This window comes from Elephantulus edwardii, unplaced genomic scaffold, assembly GCF_000299155.1.
Source record: "Elephantulus edwardii isolate Elephantulus edwardi_28Jun2011 unplaced genomic scaffold, EleEdw1.0 scaffold00054, whole genome shotgun sequence".
NCBI classification, from domain to species: domain Eukaryota; kingdom Metazoa; phylum Chordata; class Mammalia; order Macroscelidea; family Macroscelididae; genus Elephantulus; species Elephantulus edwardii.
Genome location: NW_006399804.1, coordinates 3674615 through 3693282, shown reverse-complemented (window position 1 = coordinate 3693282; position 18668 = coordinate 3674615). Strand labels below are relative to the sequence as shown.

Genomic DNA, 18668 nt, shown 5'->3' with positions numbered 1-18668 from the left:
TTGCCAGGGATTGGTTTAGGAATGGATTTGTGTTCAGGGCCACCATGTACTTAAGGCCAGGACACAAGACACACAGGTACTCATTTCACCTCCCCATCCTACTGAGGGCAGGTTGGAGGGATTTTTATTGGGCTGAGGAGCCCCAATAATTCTATTTCTCTGTGAGCTGATTCCTATTTGAAGATTGCAATTAAAAATTCTCAGTCAGAGTCTAGGAAATGAGACCTGGTGCTACAGGTGACTATGAAGAGAGAGAAGAAAGAGATGAGGCAGCAAATATAAGGGACTCAAGATTCAGCAATATAAGCTCAGTCTACTGTCTGGTGGGTGTGAGTAGGAGAAGAGTAGCTACTGGTCAGATCTCTCTCCTTCTGACCTTTTCTCTCTGTAGGGGAAAAAATAACTTCATCCCTTTTTAGTGCTTCAGTGACCCTGTATGTGGAGAATACAGTCATTCATATCTCACGAATGGCGGAGATACTCTTGGTATTTCAAAGGCAAGTCAAAGTCCACAGATGCAAATTCAAACCTAGGATTTTCTTATTTATTGAGTTTGAGAGATAATAGACAGTACTTTCTCTAAGCATTCTGAATTGTTTGAGAGAAAGACAGGTATTCAGAAAGAGTCTATCACTGAGGGAAACTCGGATCCACAGTCAAAATGAGGCCTCCCATGATGTCCTCCTGAATGTCAATCACTTGTCTGAGGGGAAACCTCACACAGCCAGGAGCACAAGGAATTGGGACTTGCCTTGTCCTTGTTTTGCCCCTAAAGCAGGAACAAAGAAAGGCAGGCTTCCAGATATACCTGTAGTCAGTAGGCTTGGCCCTGGCCCATATGAATTTACCACGTGAACAAAAGGAGAGAGCATGATCAACCACATGCAGGCCTGTCTGAAAGGGGTAAAACAGAAAGGGCTTAATACTCATTCCATTTCCCGCATTTCATCACTAAGAGAAATTCTCACTGGCATGGAATAAGAAGTGAAGAGAGAAATAAAAATCCCTCAGGGACGTAACAGGATTGTGGCACAGTACTCTACTTCACATGCTCTAAATGCAATCCTGTTCTGAAATTGTCCACATTGGTGATTGACTCATCTCGTTATACAAGCTGGAAGCCTGGAGCTTACCACTGAAACTGTCTTCTCTCACTCTCTGTGTTCACTACCAGCTCCTGTTGATTGAATCTTGTTAATATTTTTTGTGTACTTTCCTCTAAGCCACTATTGCTTCTCACCTAGACTCACTGGTTTCTCTACACCCACTCTGGGTGTGATTATTTAATTACCATCCATTTTCACCAAGATCCTAGATCTATAGATAGATATGATATAGATAGATATAGAGATAGAGACAGAGACAGACACAGAGATAGACAGAGATCTATATCTCAGCATCTAGCGCAGAACTTGATACATACTAGATACTTAATAGGGAGCTCTGGTGACCTAGTGGGTGAGGAGTTAGACTGTCAACTCAAAGGCAGGCAGTTTGGATCCACCACCTGCTCCATTGGAAAAGATGAGCAGTCTCCTCCTATGCAATTTACAGTCTCTGGAAACCCAGTGGAGGATCAGTTAGTCATTTCCAACTCCATTGCACATAACAAGAACAAATGCTTAGTAAGTAACCAGAGAATTTGTTTCATGCCTCTCTATGTGTGAAACCAAGGGCATCAAATATTTTTTAACCCATATACCCGCTCTAATCCATTGGCAGGGGCTGCTTGAGCCCTGGAATTGGAGTATTTTCAATTCAGTCAGTCTTAATAGGAAATGGTGCTATATGTGAATATCAGTGTTGCTAGGAGGGACTATGACTTGGGGAAGGATATGATGCTGTGAAGGGTGGAGGGTGGGTGAAGGAGATGAAGACCCTCAGTCAGGTAGATTGACACAGTGACTGGTGCAATGGGCTCTTGTGTGTCAGGAAGTGTGAGACCCTCAGTCAGGTAGATTGACACAGTGACTGGTGCAATGGGCTCTTGTGTGTCAGGAAGTGTGAGACCCTCAGTCAGGTAGATTGACACAGTGACTGGTGCAATGGGCTCTTGTGTGTCAGGAAGTGTGAGACCCTCAGTCAGGTAGATTGACACAGTGACTGGTGCAATGGGCTCTTGTGTGTCAGGAAGTGTGAGACCCTCAGTCAGGTAGATTGACACAGTGACTGGTGCAATGGGCTCTTGTGTGTCAGGAAGTGTGAGACCCTCAGTCAGGTAGATTGACACAGTGACTGGTGCAATGGGCTCTTGTGTGTCAGGAAGTGTGAGGGTGGTGCAAGACAGAATAGGGTTTACATCTTTTGTTCCTAGGGTTGCTGTGTGTCCAGTACCTAATAACAATCACCATGAAAATGGAAGGCTGCCACTTCTTTACACTGGGCATTTTATAGCAATTAGTTACTTCATCCTCTCAATATTGCTCTCCCCCCTCCAGTAAGGCTTTGATACTGGCATTGTAATGGTTATTTGCATATAGATTGTACTTATAGATAATGACAGTGAGGATCAGAGAGGCTAAGGAATTTGCCTAAAGTCATACAGTTAGTATAAGGTAGAGCTAGACTTCAAACCTAGCCAATGTGACTCCAGAGCCCATGCTTTTAGCTGCTTGCCCCCTTCCCAGGGTCAGGCTGAAGCTTCCAGTGGTGAACTGGTAAGAGCAGGCAGTTTGCCAGGTCAGAGGTTCAAATACAGAGCACAAGATGGAGCCTTGATTTCAGGAGGAAAGAACAAAGTCAAGGTTGGACTAACAGTGGGAACTTTGCCTAACAAGCTAAACATCTCAGATATTACAGTGGCCATATCTGAAAGGTACAGAGTTAAAGGTGTTTCTGGAAGGGAGGATAGTCTTTCTGAAAGTGATGATGCTAGTCAGCCCTTGCATTCTTCTGTAGCCAACACTGTGAGCCCTCCAATCAATTCTCCCCTGGCATTTACCTCTATAAGGCTGAGACTGATACTGGGAAACCTGTGGCTCTGCAGGAGACTTTACCTCAGGCCAAAAGGGTCAACCAGAAGTGCTTTAAGTTCATGCTCCTAGGAGCACCCTCCATTCAATGACAGATGAGAATCAATGAATATACAGCAACCTGGGCTAGGATTACTCTAAGCATGTTCTACACTGAAACCAAACTAGTTGGAAAGCAGTTGATTCTAATTCATGGTGACCTCATGTGTTTCAGAATATACCTATGATACATAAAGTTTTCAATGTCTGTAAATGTTTAAAAGTAAATTGCCAGAACTTTCTTCTAAAGTGCCTCTGAGTAGATCTGAACTGTCAACTTTTCAGTCAGTAGCTAAGTACATAACCATTTGTGCCACCAAGGAAACTCACCTACCCATTGTCATCCAGTTAATTCCAACAACAGTGACCCTGTGGAATAGAGTATAACTCGCCCATAGGGTTTCAAGCAAGACTATAAATCATCACAGAAGAAAAATAAGACTGCTTCATTTTTCTCCTATGGAATAGTAGCTGACATGTTTACCTGACCAATGTTCTGGTTAACTGATACTTTAACTACTAGAGTTTCTTCGAGAGATTTCAGGGCTCAGTGAACTACATCTCATTGGCTAAACTCAGTCACCACCTGTTTTTGTAAATGAATTGTTATTAGAACGTTGTTGTTATGTGTCGTCAAGTGGCCTGTGACTCATGTTGTTGCTGTTGTTATGTACCATCAATTCACCTGCGACTCATATGTATAATTGCTCTGAACCACGCCTTATCCTAAGCCAGTCTCACAGAATCCTATATCCCAACCCCCATTATCCTACTGTGATCCTATGTACAGTAGCTCTGAACCCTGCCTTATCCTGAGCCAGTCTCACTGTCATTGACACACTTAGCCTCATTATCCCAGTTACTGTGTCAATTAATCTCTTCTGGGGTCTTCTTCTGTGCTGTCCCTCTACCCTTCCAAGCATGATATCCTTTGGCCGTGTGCCCAAAGTATGTGAGACAGAGCTTCAAATTCCTTGTTTCTAAGGAGCAGCTAGGTTTCACCCTCTTCAAGACAGACCTTGGCAGTTCTCTTGGCAGACCATGGTATGTTCAAGACCCTTATCCAACACCACAACTCAAAGACATTGATTCTTCTGTCATCCTTAGTCATTATCCAGCTCTCTGATGCATAGCAAGTAATTACAAAGACCATGGCTTGAATCTGATTTTAAATCATGCAATGTTCCCTTGTTCTTTTCAGACAACAGCTTCTTGGTCTAGATATAGATTTCAAATGAGCACAATTAAGTGTTCTGGGATTCCTATTCTTTTCAATATTACCTATAGCTCACTATGATCCACAAAATCATATATGCCTTTGCATAGTCTATAAAACACAGATAGACATTTTTCAGGCATTCTCTGTTTTCATCCAGTATTCGTCTAACATCAGCAGTGCCTGGTGCTCTGGTGCCACAGACTCTTTAAACCCAGCTCGAACTTTTGGCAGTTCTCTGTCAGTGTACTGTTCAAACTGGTTTTGGATGATCTTCAGGAATTTTTTGCTTGGATATGATAATAATGACATTATTAGAAAATTTTCACATTCTATTAGATCACCTTTTTTGGGGGGAATTGGAACAAATAGGGATCTCTTCCAGACAGTTAGCCAGGCAGTTGTCCTCTAAACTTGAGACTGGTATAGACTGGCATAGACTGGTAGTAGCAATCAAGAAATAAAAATCATATAGAATGTCTATGTTCAGTTTTTTGAGGAAGCACCAAACTGCTTTCTAGAATGGTTGTACCATTTTATAATCCCACCAACAATGTATTAAGGGTCCTTTCTCACTACATTCTCTCCAACTTTTATTACTTGCTGCCTTAAACTTTGCCTGTTACTAGAGTGAGATGATACCTCATTGTAGTTTTGATTTGCGTCTCTCTTATTGCCAGTGTTTACCATTGGAATATCTTCTGCTGTGAAAAGTCTTTCCATGTCTTTTGCCCGTTTTGTCATTGGGTTTTCAGTCTTTTTCTTGAGGAGGTCCAGGAGTTTTCTGTAACCTTTTGTTATTAGACTTTTGTCGGAGATGGTATTAACCAAATGCTTATTCTCAGTTGGTAGGTTTTATTTTCACCCTGTTGGGAAAAGTTTTTGGTGCACATATACACTTAATCTTTAGAAGGTTCCATTTGCCAATTTTATCTTCTTCAGACTGTACATTTCTGGCTTTTTTGGCAGTCTTTTTATCTCTTGAACTACCATTTCTAAGCTTGATTCTAGTTTGTCTCTTATGAACTTTATGGTTTGGGTCACTACTTATACCCTGAGAAAATGAGAACTGAGGCATGAACGGAGACTTGTACACCAGTGTTCATTGCAGTGTTATTCACCATCAAAAGAACTTGGAAACAGCCCAGATGTCCACCACAAACAAATCGATTGAGAAATGGTACATCCACACAATGGAATACTATGCAGCATGCAGGAACAATGATTTCATAAATTATTACCTAACTTGGGAGGGACTAGAGATCATTATGCTGAGTGAATGAACTCAGTCCCACAAGGACAAATATTGCATAAAACCATTATTGTAGAATAAGTATAAAGATACAAAGATGGGGGGAGGGTGAAGCAGAGGGTTGAGGATGTTCAGGGGGTGATCAGGGGGATTTGATGGGCTGTGGGGAGGTGAGGCAAATTGGAAGAATCTGTTCTGGAAAACAATGTATTCAAATTTTTTAAGTAAATTAGTATAATAATAAAAAAGAAATTAAAATAATGACAGTCACAGTCAAGAAATAAAAAGTGTATGTTGAGAAAATATGCTGTCAAGGACCTCTCCAAAGTTCTAAAGAACTAAGTTTAAAGACTAAGCTGTGCCTGATCCAATTAATAGTATTTTCAGCTGCTTCCTATGCATCTGAAAGTTGGACAAGATAAGTAAGATTAAAGAAGAATTGATGTCTTTGAATTATGTTTGCAATGAATATTACTACAAGTCTCTATGGGTGCAAATTGCCCATTTTCTTCCGTGAATTTGAATCACCAACCTTTTGGTTAGCAATCCAACATATACACACTTTGTCACCAGGATTCCTTATAACAAAAGTGCTTAGACTAATGCCTAGAGTATAGTTAGTGTTCAGTCGTATTGCTGCTAACTCAAGGACTGCATCTCTCTGGTGATTCAAATCTACCAGAGGTTCTGAGGGAGAAGGATGGGCAATCTTCTCTCCTGTACAGCCTTAGAATCCCACCAGAAGGTCAGCTATGAGTCAGTTCCTACTTGAATGCAGTGAGTTTGTTTTGGTTTTTTTTTTAAATGAGTACTATTATTGTAATAGCATCACATGTGGAACTAAACCTGCTCACTCCAAAAAGACCCAGAGAAGATAAGACATTTGTACTTCCTTGGAAAAGCCTGATGGAGGGACTGTGGGCATGTTTTCAGAGGCTTTTTCTGCCCCCTGATGCTAGAGGAAGACCTTGCACTGGTATTAGCTGTTACATTTGTATAAACCTCCTGACTAGGTAATTGCCTAGGAGTATGCTATTTACAAAGTCTACAATGTGCATTTAAAAAACATCTTGTAATCATGGTGGACTGGAAAATCACTATACTTGCCAGACAATTATCACAGAATCACAGGACTGGGAGGAACCATAGATGTCATTAAGTCTAGCCCTCAGCTCCCCCACCTCATAGCCTCAAGGCAGGACCCTAAACTTGACCAACATGTTCAGACATAAGTCTGGCCTTATCTTGCAAATGAGTCTTTTCTGGAGAGATGCCTTTTTTGAAAATATAGCTTTGAATCAGATCACTTCCTTAGATTTTCAGAAAATCCAGCCCTGTACTTAACTGCCCCAAACTTTAGATTAGTTAAAGTGTCAGTTCAATTTCCTACCCATGATGGATTTTACTTCCCCTGTTTTACCCTACTTTCAAGCTCTGGCACCATGGATATAACATAATCCAACACTATTCTGTGGTTGACCAGCCTACATTGTTCTATAGCTACAAGACTCATGCAGCTTGGATGCCCTCAGACCAGTGATATTAAGAGCAACCTCATTGGTAAATTCTGTGACACAGGAGACAAACTTCAGTGTTGACTGTAGGACCCAGAGACTTTTAGTCCATTAATCTAAACTTTTCCCCAGTTCAGGCTTTCTATGATGGCATATTCAGAGAACCATACATCCTCCTCCTCCCCAGGCCTCAGGCCTACATTCTTGGGGTTCTTTGAGTTGTTTCCATAGTGACAGCCACTTGTTGAGTTTTGAATCCCCCATCGGGGTCCTTGCAATTTGCCAGCTAAGCCACTGATCAGCGGGCGTGTGTGCCAGGTTAATCAGACAAAGTCTGTTTCATTTCATCCTTCCCTTTTTTGTCTGCCTGCAGTTGGGGGCAACTTCACAAAGGAGAGGGCCGCTTGGCTTTCAAAATCCTTTGGCCTCTGCTCATTATCCCACGCAGTATTTTGGTCTGAACCAGTGGGCCCTACGTTAACGTGCTGTCTCCAGGCGGCTGCTGGTCTGATCAAGCCATGACAACAGCTGGGACTGTGTGCCTTTGAGCAGGGCACTTATGGCTGCATCTTCTTCTCCCCCCCCCTTCTGTATGTGAGAGTATGTTTGATCTGAAATTCATGCCTCTTTGTTTGAAAGGTAGGGAGATTAGGATGCAAACAATTCCAGTAGTGGCTTAGTGTCCTTTTCTTTTTTAAAATTTGTTGGGAATAGATCTATTCCTCACCTGTAGATTTTCTCTTTTCTAACGTCTCATGTTTGTGACAATTGTAAAAACTGTACTTTCTCACTATTTTGTGCATTAATGACTGTCATCTGTCAGTAATAACTGCTAAGGTGAAGGTGAGAGTTAGAGTAACTGTCATGGTTAAGGCTATGTGTCACCTTGGCTGGGCCATGATTCTTAGTGGTTCGGCTGTTTTGTAATGGTATAAATTGGCAGCTATGTAATGATGAAATTTGGCAGTTAGGGGATGATGTAGTTATTCTCCATTTTTGTTTAATGTCAGTTTTCTTGTACCAACCTGGTCTTTGGAACCTAACCATGTCATTAAGTGAGGAGTGGATGCATGTACGGGAAAACATATACTGAATCATTAATTTCTACAAGAACAATTTAATGACATCAAGTAGATTATTTGGATTGTGTAACCATTCTCACACTCCTTTTCTGAATTGTTCCTCCTTGGGAAAGACGTTCAATGTGTAACCTTTTGAGTTGCTCTTATCAATTTCATTCCATATAGATAGTTCTTAAAAGAGGATAATGTTCAAGGAAGACATTTTTCACTTTTTAAGCTTAACTATTGCTCAGTTTTAAGAAGACTTCATGGAGTGTGTTTGGTTTAAGGTTTAAGGATTATTTCACGGTCAGCATCCTTTACTGAAAGTTGGAGTGGGAATAATTTTGCTTTTTTTTGGAGAGAGTTCTCTAACAAACCTGTGTCGATATCAAGCCAAAAAGTGCAGAGGTGCAAGGACTCACTGACTCTGATGCTTCTTCATATGTGTACAGATTGGTGTTCTTCACCATTTCCTTGGGGGTGGGGGGGGGTATTCTAATAGGTATAAGCCAAGAACTACAAAGAGTATTAGTGATTCAAGTGAATGGCTATCCCCACAAGTTGTTGTGTACCATTGAGTCAGAATCAACCTGTAGCTGACCCTCCAGCATCTTTTCAGAGACAGTTAATTGCACAGGAGGAGATTGCCCATCCTTTTCCTGCAGAGCAGCTGGTAGATTTGAGCCTTTGAGATTGGAGCATAGCTTCTTACCACTAAGCCACCACAGCTCCCCTTCTCCACAAGTAGAAAAATGAAAGAAAGAAAGCTAATAAAAGAATCAGCAGATCAAAGCCCTTGTTGTTATCAACTGTCTTGTCTTAGTGAATTCAATGGAAATGATCCCTTCCTTGCAGCCTCTGTGGGCATGTTAAGGATGGGGAGAGTCCATGTCTGTCAATGTTGTGCAATCTATCATGTAAAGTTTTATGGTTTGTTGTTGTTGAGCTTTTGGAAGAATCTATAAAATAAATGCCTCTGATCTGAATTAATTTGCTGTTTTGTAGATGGCTTGGACTTTAGCAAGGACATGTTGAAGGTCCATTCTTGTCTTTAGGAGACACCAGGTAGAGGGTACAAGCTGACTGGGAAAGAAGGCCTGACCTGAAGAATGCCTGAAAGCTCTAGCCTGTCTGGCTTCATCATAGTTTTATCTGAATCCTCGAAAAGGGAAAACAGAGGAACATAATGATCCAAAGCCCAAGGCTTCTTGGCTGCAGATCCACCAAATACTGAAAAACAGAAAAAAATCAAGGGCAGTTTGTAAAGCAATGCCACAGCACAGATCTATTTTAAAGGCAGGCACAAAAGAAGAGAGAAATTATCTAGATTAAAAGTCAGTGTTTCTAATTGCAAACAATAAAATGGAAAACGTAATGACAGAATAAAGCAGCCAGCCCAGCAGACTGACTATGAAATCAGCAGGCCTCCTCAGCAGACTTGGCACACTGTGAGCCTTGGGTTTTTTCCAGAGCCTCTGGGCCTCTGGGAAAGTGTGTCTTAAGCAGATCAGATTGGATGACACACTCTGGTCTGAAGCCATCCTCAAAGGGATAAAAATCTGTACTTGATTCTCAGGTGGGCTGTTCAGTGGTAGTGCTTTCTGGGGTCTTCATTACTTAGGGCCTCTTTCTATTTCAACATAGCTCAAACTGGCTTAAGTGATACAGAAATATACTGATTTACCTACCAGGAATCCCCAACTATAAGGCAAAGCTAATCTGGTTTGATCCAGTCATTCAATGGCATCAACTAGGACAGGGCTTCTTTCTGTCCTCCTGTTCCACCTCCTATAGTATCAGATTTATTTCAAGGCTGAGTTCTGTCTTGGTGTCAAGATAGTTGCCACCTGCTTCCTGGTGACATGTAAAGAATGTGAGTGAGAGTGTGTCTCCCCTCAAACAACAAACCCAAGTCCCTTGTTTTCCTAGTGCACCTAGAGTCACCTTCTGTCCTCTGCTCAACTCAGCTAAGTGTCCACATGCAATCACTCTGGCCAAAGAAAGGCCATGGGATGACTGGACCTGGATTCCAACCCAATCTGGAAAACATAGCTGTGATGAGTGTTTAGGGATCTGGTAACAATTTTAGGCCAATCAGGGCATCCCCTAGAGCAGGGAGTGGGAGATCAAACCTAAATAAACAAAACTAGATTCAATTCAACCCATTACCATCAAATTGGTTACAACTTATAGTACCCTGCCATTGGGTTTCTGGGACTGTAAATCTTAACGGGAATAGACTATCCATCTTTCTCCCACATACTGAGTAGTGGACATGAATCACTAACCTTTTGCTTAATAGTACAACATGCTATGCACTATGCTACCAGAGTTCCTTAAATACAGGATGTCTTAGGTATCTTGTTGTTAGGTGCCATCAGGCAATTTCAACTCATAGTGACAATGTTGTCAGTATTGCGCCATCCTCACAAATGTTGTTGTATAACGCATTCCTGTGCCAGCCTATGTTGTTGAAGGTCTTCCTTTCTTTGCCAACCCTTAACCTTGTCAAGCATGATGTGCTTTTTCAGAGATTGGTCTCTTCTGATAACATGCCCAACGGAAGTGAGAGGAAATCTCATCATCTTGGCTTCTTTTTTAAAAAATTTTTTAAATTTTTTTCCCCATCCTGGCTTCTAAGAAATATTTAGACTGCTTCAGAAGCTCAAGGATTTCAGCCTTCAATATGGATTGAAGCTCAACATCAAGAACACAAAGATTCTCACCACTGGGCTGATTGGCAGCATCATAATAGATGGCAAAGAGATTGAGATTGTTGACAGCTTCAGTTTGCTTGGCTCTACAATCAACACTCTTGGTACCAGTAGCCAGGAAATTAAAAGATGAATTGCATTGGGAAAGTCTGCTGTTAGAGATTTCTCCAAAGTACTGAAAAGCAATGATGTCAGTCTGGAGACTAAGGTGTACCTGATATAGGCCATGGTCTTTGCAATTACTTGACGTGCATCAGAGAGCTGGACAATGACTAGGGTTGCTAGAAGGAGAATTGATGCCTTTGAGTCGTAGTTCTGGAGAAGAGTATTGACTATACCATGGACTGCTAGGAGAACAAACAAGTTAGTCCTGGAGAGGGTAAAACCAAGGCTCTCCTTGGAGGCAAGCATTCTGACGCTTTGTCTGACATACTTTGGACATGTTTTAAGGAGAGACCAGTCCTTGGCAAGGGAATTCATGCTTGGGAGGATGGAGGGACAGTGTAGGAGAGGAAGAACCCTAATGAGATGGATTGATTCAGTCACTGGGGTAATGGGACTGAGTGTGTCAGAGACAATAAGATTGGCAAGGGACAGAGCAGGGTTTAGGGCTGTTGTACATAGGGTCACTGTGAGTCCCAGGTGACTCAATGGAACATAACAACAACAACAACAACAACTAATTTCTTCTAAAATGGATTCGTTTATTCTTCTGGCAGTCTATGGTATTTCCAATATTCTTCATCAATACAATAATTCAAGTGTATCAATTCTTCTTTATTATGTGACATAAAATCAACTACAACTCATAGTGACTCTATGAAGAATAGATAGAAACTCTGCCCTGTACTGGGCCATCTGCATGATCTCCAACATTCATTAGCCCATCGCTATAATCACTATGCCAATCTATCTTGTTGAAGGTCTTTCTTTCGTTGACCCTTCCTTTCACAGCATGATGTCCTTTGCTAAGGACTGGTTCCTCCTGACAACACGCCCAGTGTATGGAGATGGAGTTTCACCCTGCCTTGGTTTTCTTAGTCTGTTTTCCTGCTTTTGCATGCATATGAGGCAATTAAAAATACCATGGCCTGAGTCAGGCACACATATCTTAATCTTCAAAGTGACATCTTTGTTTTTTAATGCTTTGCAAAAGTCCTTTGTAGCATATTTACACAATGCAATTCATTGATTTCTGGATTTCTCCTTCCATTGACATTGATTATGGATCCAAATAAAATGGAATCCTTCACAAGTTCAATATTTTCTCCATTTCTTATGATGTTGACTATGAGGGCATTTGTTTTCTTTGTGTTGGAATGTAATCCTTAAAGTACCCTTTAATGCTATAGGATAAAAAAAGGAAAGAAAAACTAAAATGGATGTTAGAAAAGACTCAGAAACAGCTCATGAGAAACTAAAGCAAATGGAACAAATTATGAAGTAAAACAACTGGACACTGGTTTTAAAAGGTAGCTGGAAAAGATAAAGAAAATTATAATAATGAAATGTGCACAGATATGGAGTAAGGCAACTAAACGGCAGAAAAGTAAGAATACTCTCAGCATTTTTCAGGCTGAAGGAACTGAGGCAGAAAATATGAAAAGAAGATGGAAAATATCTTGTACCAGAGAGAACTGGTTGACATTTAGATATTTCAGAAGGTCACACATGATCAAGAACTGATAATATGAAGAAGTTCAAGTTGCATAGAAGGCATTTGTGAAAATCAAGTCTCAAAGAATATAATTGTTGTGTTATTGTTATGTGCGTGCGACTCATAGGGACCCTATGTACAGTAGCTCTGAAGCCTGCACTGTTCTGAGTCAGTCTTATTGACTCCAACATACCTATCCCTATTACCCTGGTTACCCCAGTACCAATCCATCTCATCTGGGGTTGGGTCTTCCTCTCCTGTGCTGTTCCCCTATCCTTCCAAGCATGATGTCCTTCTCCAAGAACTGCTTCCTCCTGGCCACATGCCCAAAGTATGTGAGATGGAGCCTCAAAATCTAGCCTCCAAGGAGAAACTTGGTTTCATTCACCCTTTCCAAGACAGACCTATTTGTTTTCTTGGCAATCCATGATATGTTCAATACTCTTCCCCAGCACCGCAACTCAAAGGTATCAATTCTTATTCTGTCATCCTTAGTCATTGTCCAGCTCACTGATGCATAGAAAGTAATTGGGAAGACCATGGCCAGGATCAAGTGCACTTTAGTCTCTAGACTGACATTGTTGCTTCCGAGTACTCTGGAGAGGTCCTTGTCAGCAGATTTTCCCAGTGCAATTTGTCTTTTGATTTCTTGACTACTAGTGCCAAAAGTGTTGATTATGGAGCCAAGAAAGCTGTAATTGTCAACAATGTCAGTCTCTTCTCCATCTATCATGGTGCTAATTGGCCCAGTGGTGAGAATGTTTGTCTTCTTGATGTTAAGCTTCAATCCATATTAAAGACTACAGTTAACCAGACCTTAACTCAGAGCTTCCTAAATCATGTGCCACACATGGGTTACAAGTGTAACTTTGAGTTATTGTTATCCTCAACAGTTAAACTGACCTGATTAGGTCTGAGTTGGCTGGAACACTTGACAACTCACCATCACACATTCTTATGTATGGGGTCCCTCAGATGATGGTGTAGAGGGAGCAAAGTCTGACAAGCTATCCTTTGGTCCCCTAGAGCAGAGAGCTCCACTTTCCAGCACAACACACCATGTCTAGCTAAGGAGGTTCCTCACCATCTTCCTTAGCAGCCAGCCATAGAGTATATCATTGCTCATATGTACAGGTGACCCAGGTATGTCCAGTTTATGTTTCAGGTGCCCAGGAAGCAAGGGACAAGCCATAGGGTGAATAGTCAAGGGTATAATGTGGGGTGACCAGATAGTTGTTCCTAGTGGGAGAACCAAACCTTTGTCTTCACATTTTTCACATATTTTGGCTGGTATGCTCTTAAGAGTGTTCAGGTTCACTGCTGGCTGGTTAATTCCCTTCACAACACATGCATGTTCTGCAAGTTTAGATTGTCATTGTTTTGAAATTCTATATGGGAAAAGCCTAATTGAATGAAAAATCCGTATTTATCACATTGATAGTAAATGTTTTCTTTATCATTAAATAAAGAGCTGGAGAAATAGTTTTAATTTTACCTATTCTGTATTTTTGATGCATTAACTCTCTTCCAGGCTCAAGAGTCCACATCCACCCAGCTGACATTGAGACTCAGGAGAGACACTCACCCTTATTCTATTTTTGATAGTTGTAAAAATGTCTTAGATGTGTTAGTTTATGTTTTGTAATGTTTCTCATTAATGATGGTTTGTTTGTTTTTAACATTTGTAAAAATCACCCTTAGAAAGTTTTCATTTTTAAAAAAATTTTATAATGGTTTACTTACAAAATTTTTAAAATTTTTTTGACATACAATTGAGCAAAAAAGTTATGTTGTTAAACTTAAGCTTAAGTTTCTTATTAAAAAGCTAACAAAGAGTTTATATGTTTTAAACTTACACAGAATAAAAAAACCTCATTTATATAGTTTATACAACCTTAATATTTAATATATATCCTAATAACCTGAAGAGTACTCTAGTGCCTTAGTAGGTAAGGAGTTGCACTGGCAACCCAAAGGCAGGCAGTTTGAATTCACCCCAGATGCTCTGCAAGAGAAAGGTAGGCAGTCTCCTCTTGTGTGATTTACAGCCTCTGAAAACCTACTGGAGGGTTTTCAACTGGAGTTGATTCCAATTCAAGGGCACATAACAATAACAACAATAATTTGAACATTTTTTTCTTATTATAATGGTATAAAGTTGACAGTGAGACTGGCACAGGACAGAGCAGGGTTTAGGGCTGTTGTACATAGGGTCGCTATGAGTCGTAGGCAACTAGACAGTACATAACAACAACAACAACAATAACAACAGATAATAAATAAATTACCTTTCCCTCAAAGTCTTCTAGTTTATCCCACTAAACTAGATGGAATATTCCTCCCCCTCCTCCTGTGTGTGCCATGAATTGAAAAAGTTGGGCATCAGTGTCAAAATTCTCTGTCCTTCTTGCACTCTGTCCCACCTCTACACACAATACACACCTGCAGCCGGCCATGTCTTGGTGCTCCCTTGCTTTTTCAGTACCTTGTTCTACTTGTATATACTTTTATGTGCCATTAACTTAGTTTGATTGTTCCCTACGTTCATATTTTTTCTTCCCAATAAGCTTGTAAGTTCTTTAGATGCAGCATCTTCTGATTTACTACTTTTGAATAATTCAGATTTTTTAAAGCTCTCAATAATAATTACAGGATCCAAAACTAATTTATCTATAATTATGGAGTGGAATTTGTTTTCTTTCTAATCTTTCTATAAGGGAGCAAATATAGATTCATTTTTTTTCTATCAATTATACATCTATCTTTAAACATCTGCCTGCTTTCTTTTCTTTCTTTTTTTTTAAGAGTAAAATAGTAAAGATACATTCATTAGAAAGTTACATGCCCAAAGGGATGGAGCTTTCTCCTTGAAAAGAAATAGGGAGACTCTGCTGAGAGGGGAATTCTATTTTTGGCCTCATTCTGTGCATGGACCTTGCAGCTGGCACCTGAACCAATGAGATAAAGCCACTGAGAGTTCAAAGTTTACTGGGTGGGTCTCATTCTGGTTCCTGATCTTTGAAACCATTCATGCTACACATGTGCCCGCTTTAAAACAAACAAACAAACAAACAAACAAACAAACAAAAATACTTTATTGTTATTCAACTGAAAGTTTACAGAGTAAATTGGTTTTTCATTCAACAATTCACAAACATTTTAATCTGTGATATTGATTATAATCCTCACAACATAACAGTACTCTTCCTACTTCCTCCCTGTATTTACTGTTTCTGTTTGTCCTTTGCTGCCTGAGCAAATGCTACCCTTTGATCTCACATGGTTGATTATTCTAAGGAGTGTATACTTCCCTGACACTATTGTTCATCTTACAGGCTTATTTATTGCCTGACTGAAAGCTGAGCCATTGGGCTGAGCTTGGTTCTAGGCTTGAGGAATGGTTACGGGCCATAGTCTTTGGAGTTCCCTCAATCTCTGAGATCAGCAAAGTGGTTATTTTCCTATGTTTATGATTTTAAGTTTCTCCCTCCTCCTATTAATCATCTTTCTCAGAGCAGTGGGCAGCTGTGGCCAGTCATCATCTAGCTCTTCTAGTCTCAGGTTTGTGGAGGATGGGATTTCTGTGGTCCATCTGTCCTTTGAACTAATTGTTTCCACACGTCTTTGACTTTGCTCTTCTTTGGTCTGAACAGAGAGAGACCAATAGTTGCACCTTAGATGGCTGTTCACAAGCTTTTAAGACTCCAGTTTTTACTCACCAAAATAGGATACAAAAGGGCATTGCATCTGTCCACTGTTTTGCTGATTAACGGTGGTGTCCTCTGAGACTATGGTCCTGGGTCCCCAAACCCAGTGATTCATTCTTTCAAGATGCTCTTATATGTCTGTTTTTATAACATTGCCCCTTCCATGCCCTAGTATATTCATGGACGTATTTAGAGCACACATAACACACACACACACACACACACACACACACACACACACACACACACTTTCTGTCAAATTTATTCATGGATGCAGTTCCACTCACCTTCCTGGTCCTGTTCAGCTTGGGTATATGCACTCATATACTATTATTATCATTGTTATTGCAAGTTTGTGTATATAACAGTATTTACTTTTGTTATCTTTGACTTATGTGCTCCTCCCAGTGTCTTCCTTTGCTTTCATCATTTGGCACTGGCCTCCCCTTTATTACATATTGTCTTTCCCTTTACCCAAGTTAATATGTATCTACACACTACTTAGTGATTTATTCTCCCTGCATCTGCCTTTCTTGTCTGCATTTAGTACTTGCATGTCTTTCCCCCTATTCTGCCAGGGGCATTTGCTTGCCTTGGGGAGGATAAGGATTATTACAGAGAAGTGCAAAGTGCAAGAATCAATGTTAAGCATTTGACATTTGAAACAGGACATTTAAGTCCACAGCAAGACTGTTGAAACCCAGACTTTGAACCAGAGGAAGTGTTTTCTGCATTTCTTAAGCTCCCTCTAATGCATCAAAAGCTGAGGGTCTTGGATGTTAGGCTTTTCTATAAGCCAGGGCTCTGATGCACAAGGGAAGTCAGAGAAGCAGGTAGTTTACAGTTCCAGGAAGGAAGCCAGAAGTCAGGGTCTTGAGTGCCACCTTCTTTCCTTGGGCTAGCATCCCAGGAGATAGAGCTGGTTAAAGACAGGGAGAAGGAAAGCTGAAAGCTAAGGAGGCTTATACATCATTCCTCATTTTGAGGATGCTTGGAGATGATTGTCCTGTAAGAGGGCAGAAGAGGTATGGCATAGTGAGAAAATCCTCCTTCGGCTTCTGTGAGGAATGGAGATGTCACAGTTGTAGGTTCAGAGCCACAGGCCTGCCCTGGGGTGTACAGTGAAGCAGCCCTGCATTTTAGGCTGTGGAACAGGGTGGACTGTCACAACCAGTGCAGTGCGGATGACGTTGATGAGAGTTGGGGGTGGAAGGACAGGTTTGGTTTGCTATGTGGGCCAACCAGTTCCTGGAGGGCTGATTTCTCACATGTGTCAGGGCAGAGCTGTGCACTATATGTTTTCAGTGTCCACCAGACATTTCTTCCAAGGTGCCCTGAACTGCCATCCTTTTGGTTAGCAGCTGAATGCATTAACCATTAGAATCAGTTTTGAGACTTCAGAGTGAGGACAGGGAGTATTTGAATGGGGGGGGGGATCATGTTTACTGAGCCTTATGTGGGCTGAGAGCAGGCTCTGGTTTACCAGCTGCTGACTTCAACAGTAGTGTCTGACAGGGTGTCCAGGAACCAGCAGATGTGCCCACTGCTGTGGAGATCAGAAAAGGCAACCAGAGCCTCTGTGCACTTGCACTTGTGGCCATCTGAGCTCCCATGGACACAAATACCATCTAGGGGAAATCCAGGGAGGAAATACTGCACATTTGGTAGTAGTGGCGGAAGGATCATTGTTATTTTATTTATTTTCTTTTTTTACCGAACATAAGTAAATGTTTAAACTTTACTGAACATTTCAGCTAAACCTTTTTAGACAATTATTCTGCCCATCTCTCTACGGCCTAGAAAGAATGCAAAACATTCAACTAGAAACATGGGTGTGAAACTGTGTACCCGCGAGGGTTGCCCCTTCCGACCACCGCACTAAGTGTTTTCTCTCATTTTCGTCAAGGCACAGTTCTGTTTTGGAAGGTTCTGCATGGTTCTGGGGGGCGCAGGCTATTCTCCCTCTGCGCCCACCTCTCTAGCTTCGATTCTGATGCAGGTTGCTCAGCACCCTGGCGGGCGGCGTCAGGAGAGCTCTGAAGACCACCAGCAGGCCCACCGCCATCTCGGAGGCCACACGGAGGCTCTGCTCCTTGGTCATCAGGTCAGGCCTACACCCTGCGGGGACGCCCGCTGCCTGACTGGTTCCCATCCCCTCCACGCGCCTGGGGCTGCCCTGCCACAAACACTGACAGTAGGGGCGGAGCGAGCATGGAGAGTGAGACCACACGTGCCAGAAGGAAAGTGCTGCACTGGGGAGGCCCAGAGGACTCTTTCAACTTGAAGAAGAAACAGAAATACCATTGACCGACAAGTGTAAATACTGCATCCCCAGCCATGGTCACTGCCATCTAGTGGAATGAGAGCTCATGAGAAAGATTACAGTGTTCTTGGGAGAAACTCTGGTGGCCTAGTGGCAAGGAGCTGCACTGCAAAGCCAAAGGCAGAAGGTTCAAGTACACCAGCGGATCCACGGGAGGAAAATGGGCAAAACCTGCCGGAGGCCCAACTATGGGTTAGTTCCCACTAGGTG

General features: G+C 41.5%; 1 protein-coding gene across 1 annotated transcript in view; it reads right to left on the bottom strand.

The window, feature by feature from the left end:
* The window catches only part of LOC102854796 (ferritin light chain-like), a 50696-nt gene extending 32409 nt beyond the window's left edge, over nucleotides 1-18287 (bottom strand). Inside the window, exons 1-2 of the mRNA XM_006887099.1 lie at nucleotides 18119-18287; nucleotides 17619-17763 (exon numbers count right to left, since the gene is read on the bottom strand). Of these exons, the coding sequence (XP_006887161.1) occupies nucleotides 17619-17763; nucleotides 18119-18287 (314 nt within the window). The remainder of the gene's footprint in view (nucleotides 1-17618; nucleotides 17764-18118) is intronic.
* Nucleotides 18288-18668: the final 381 nt, after the last annotated feature.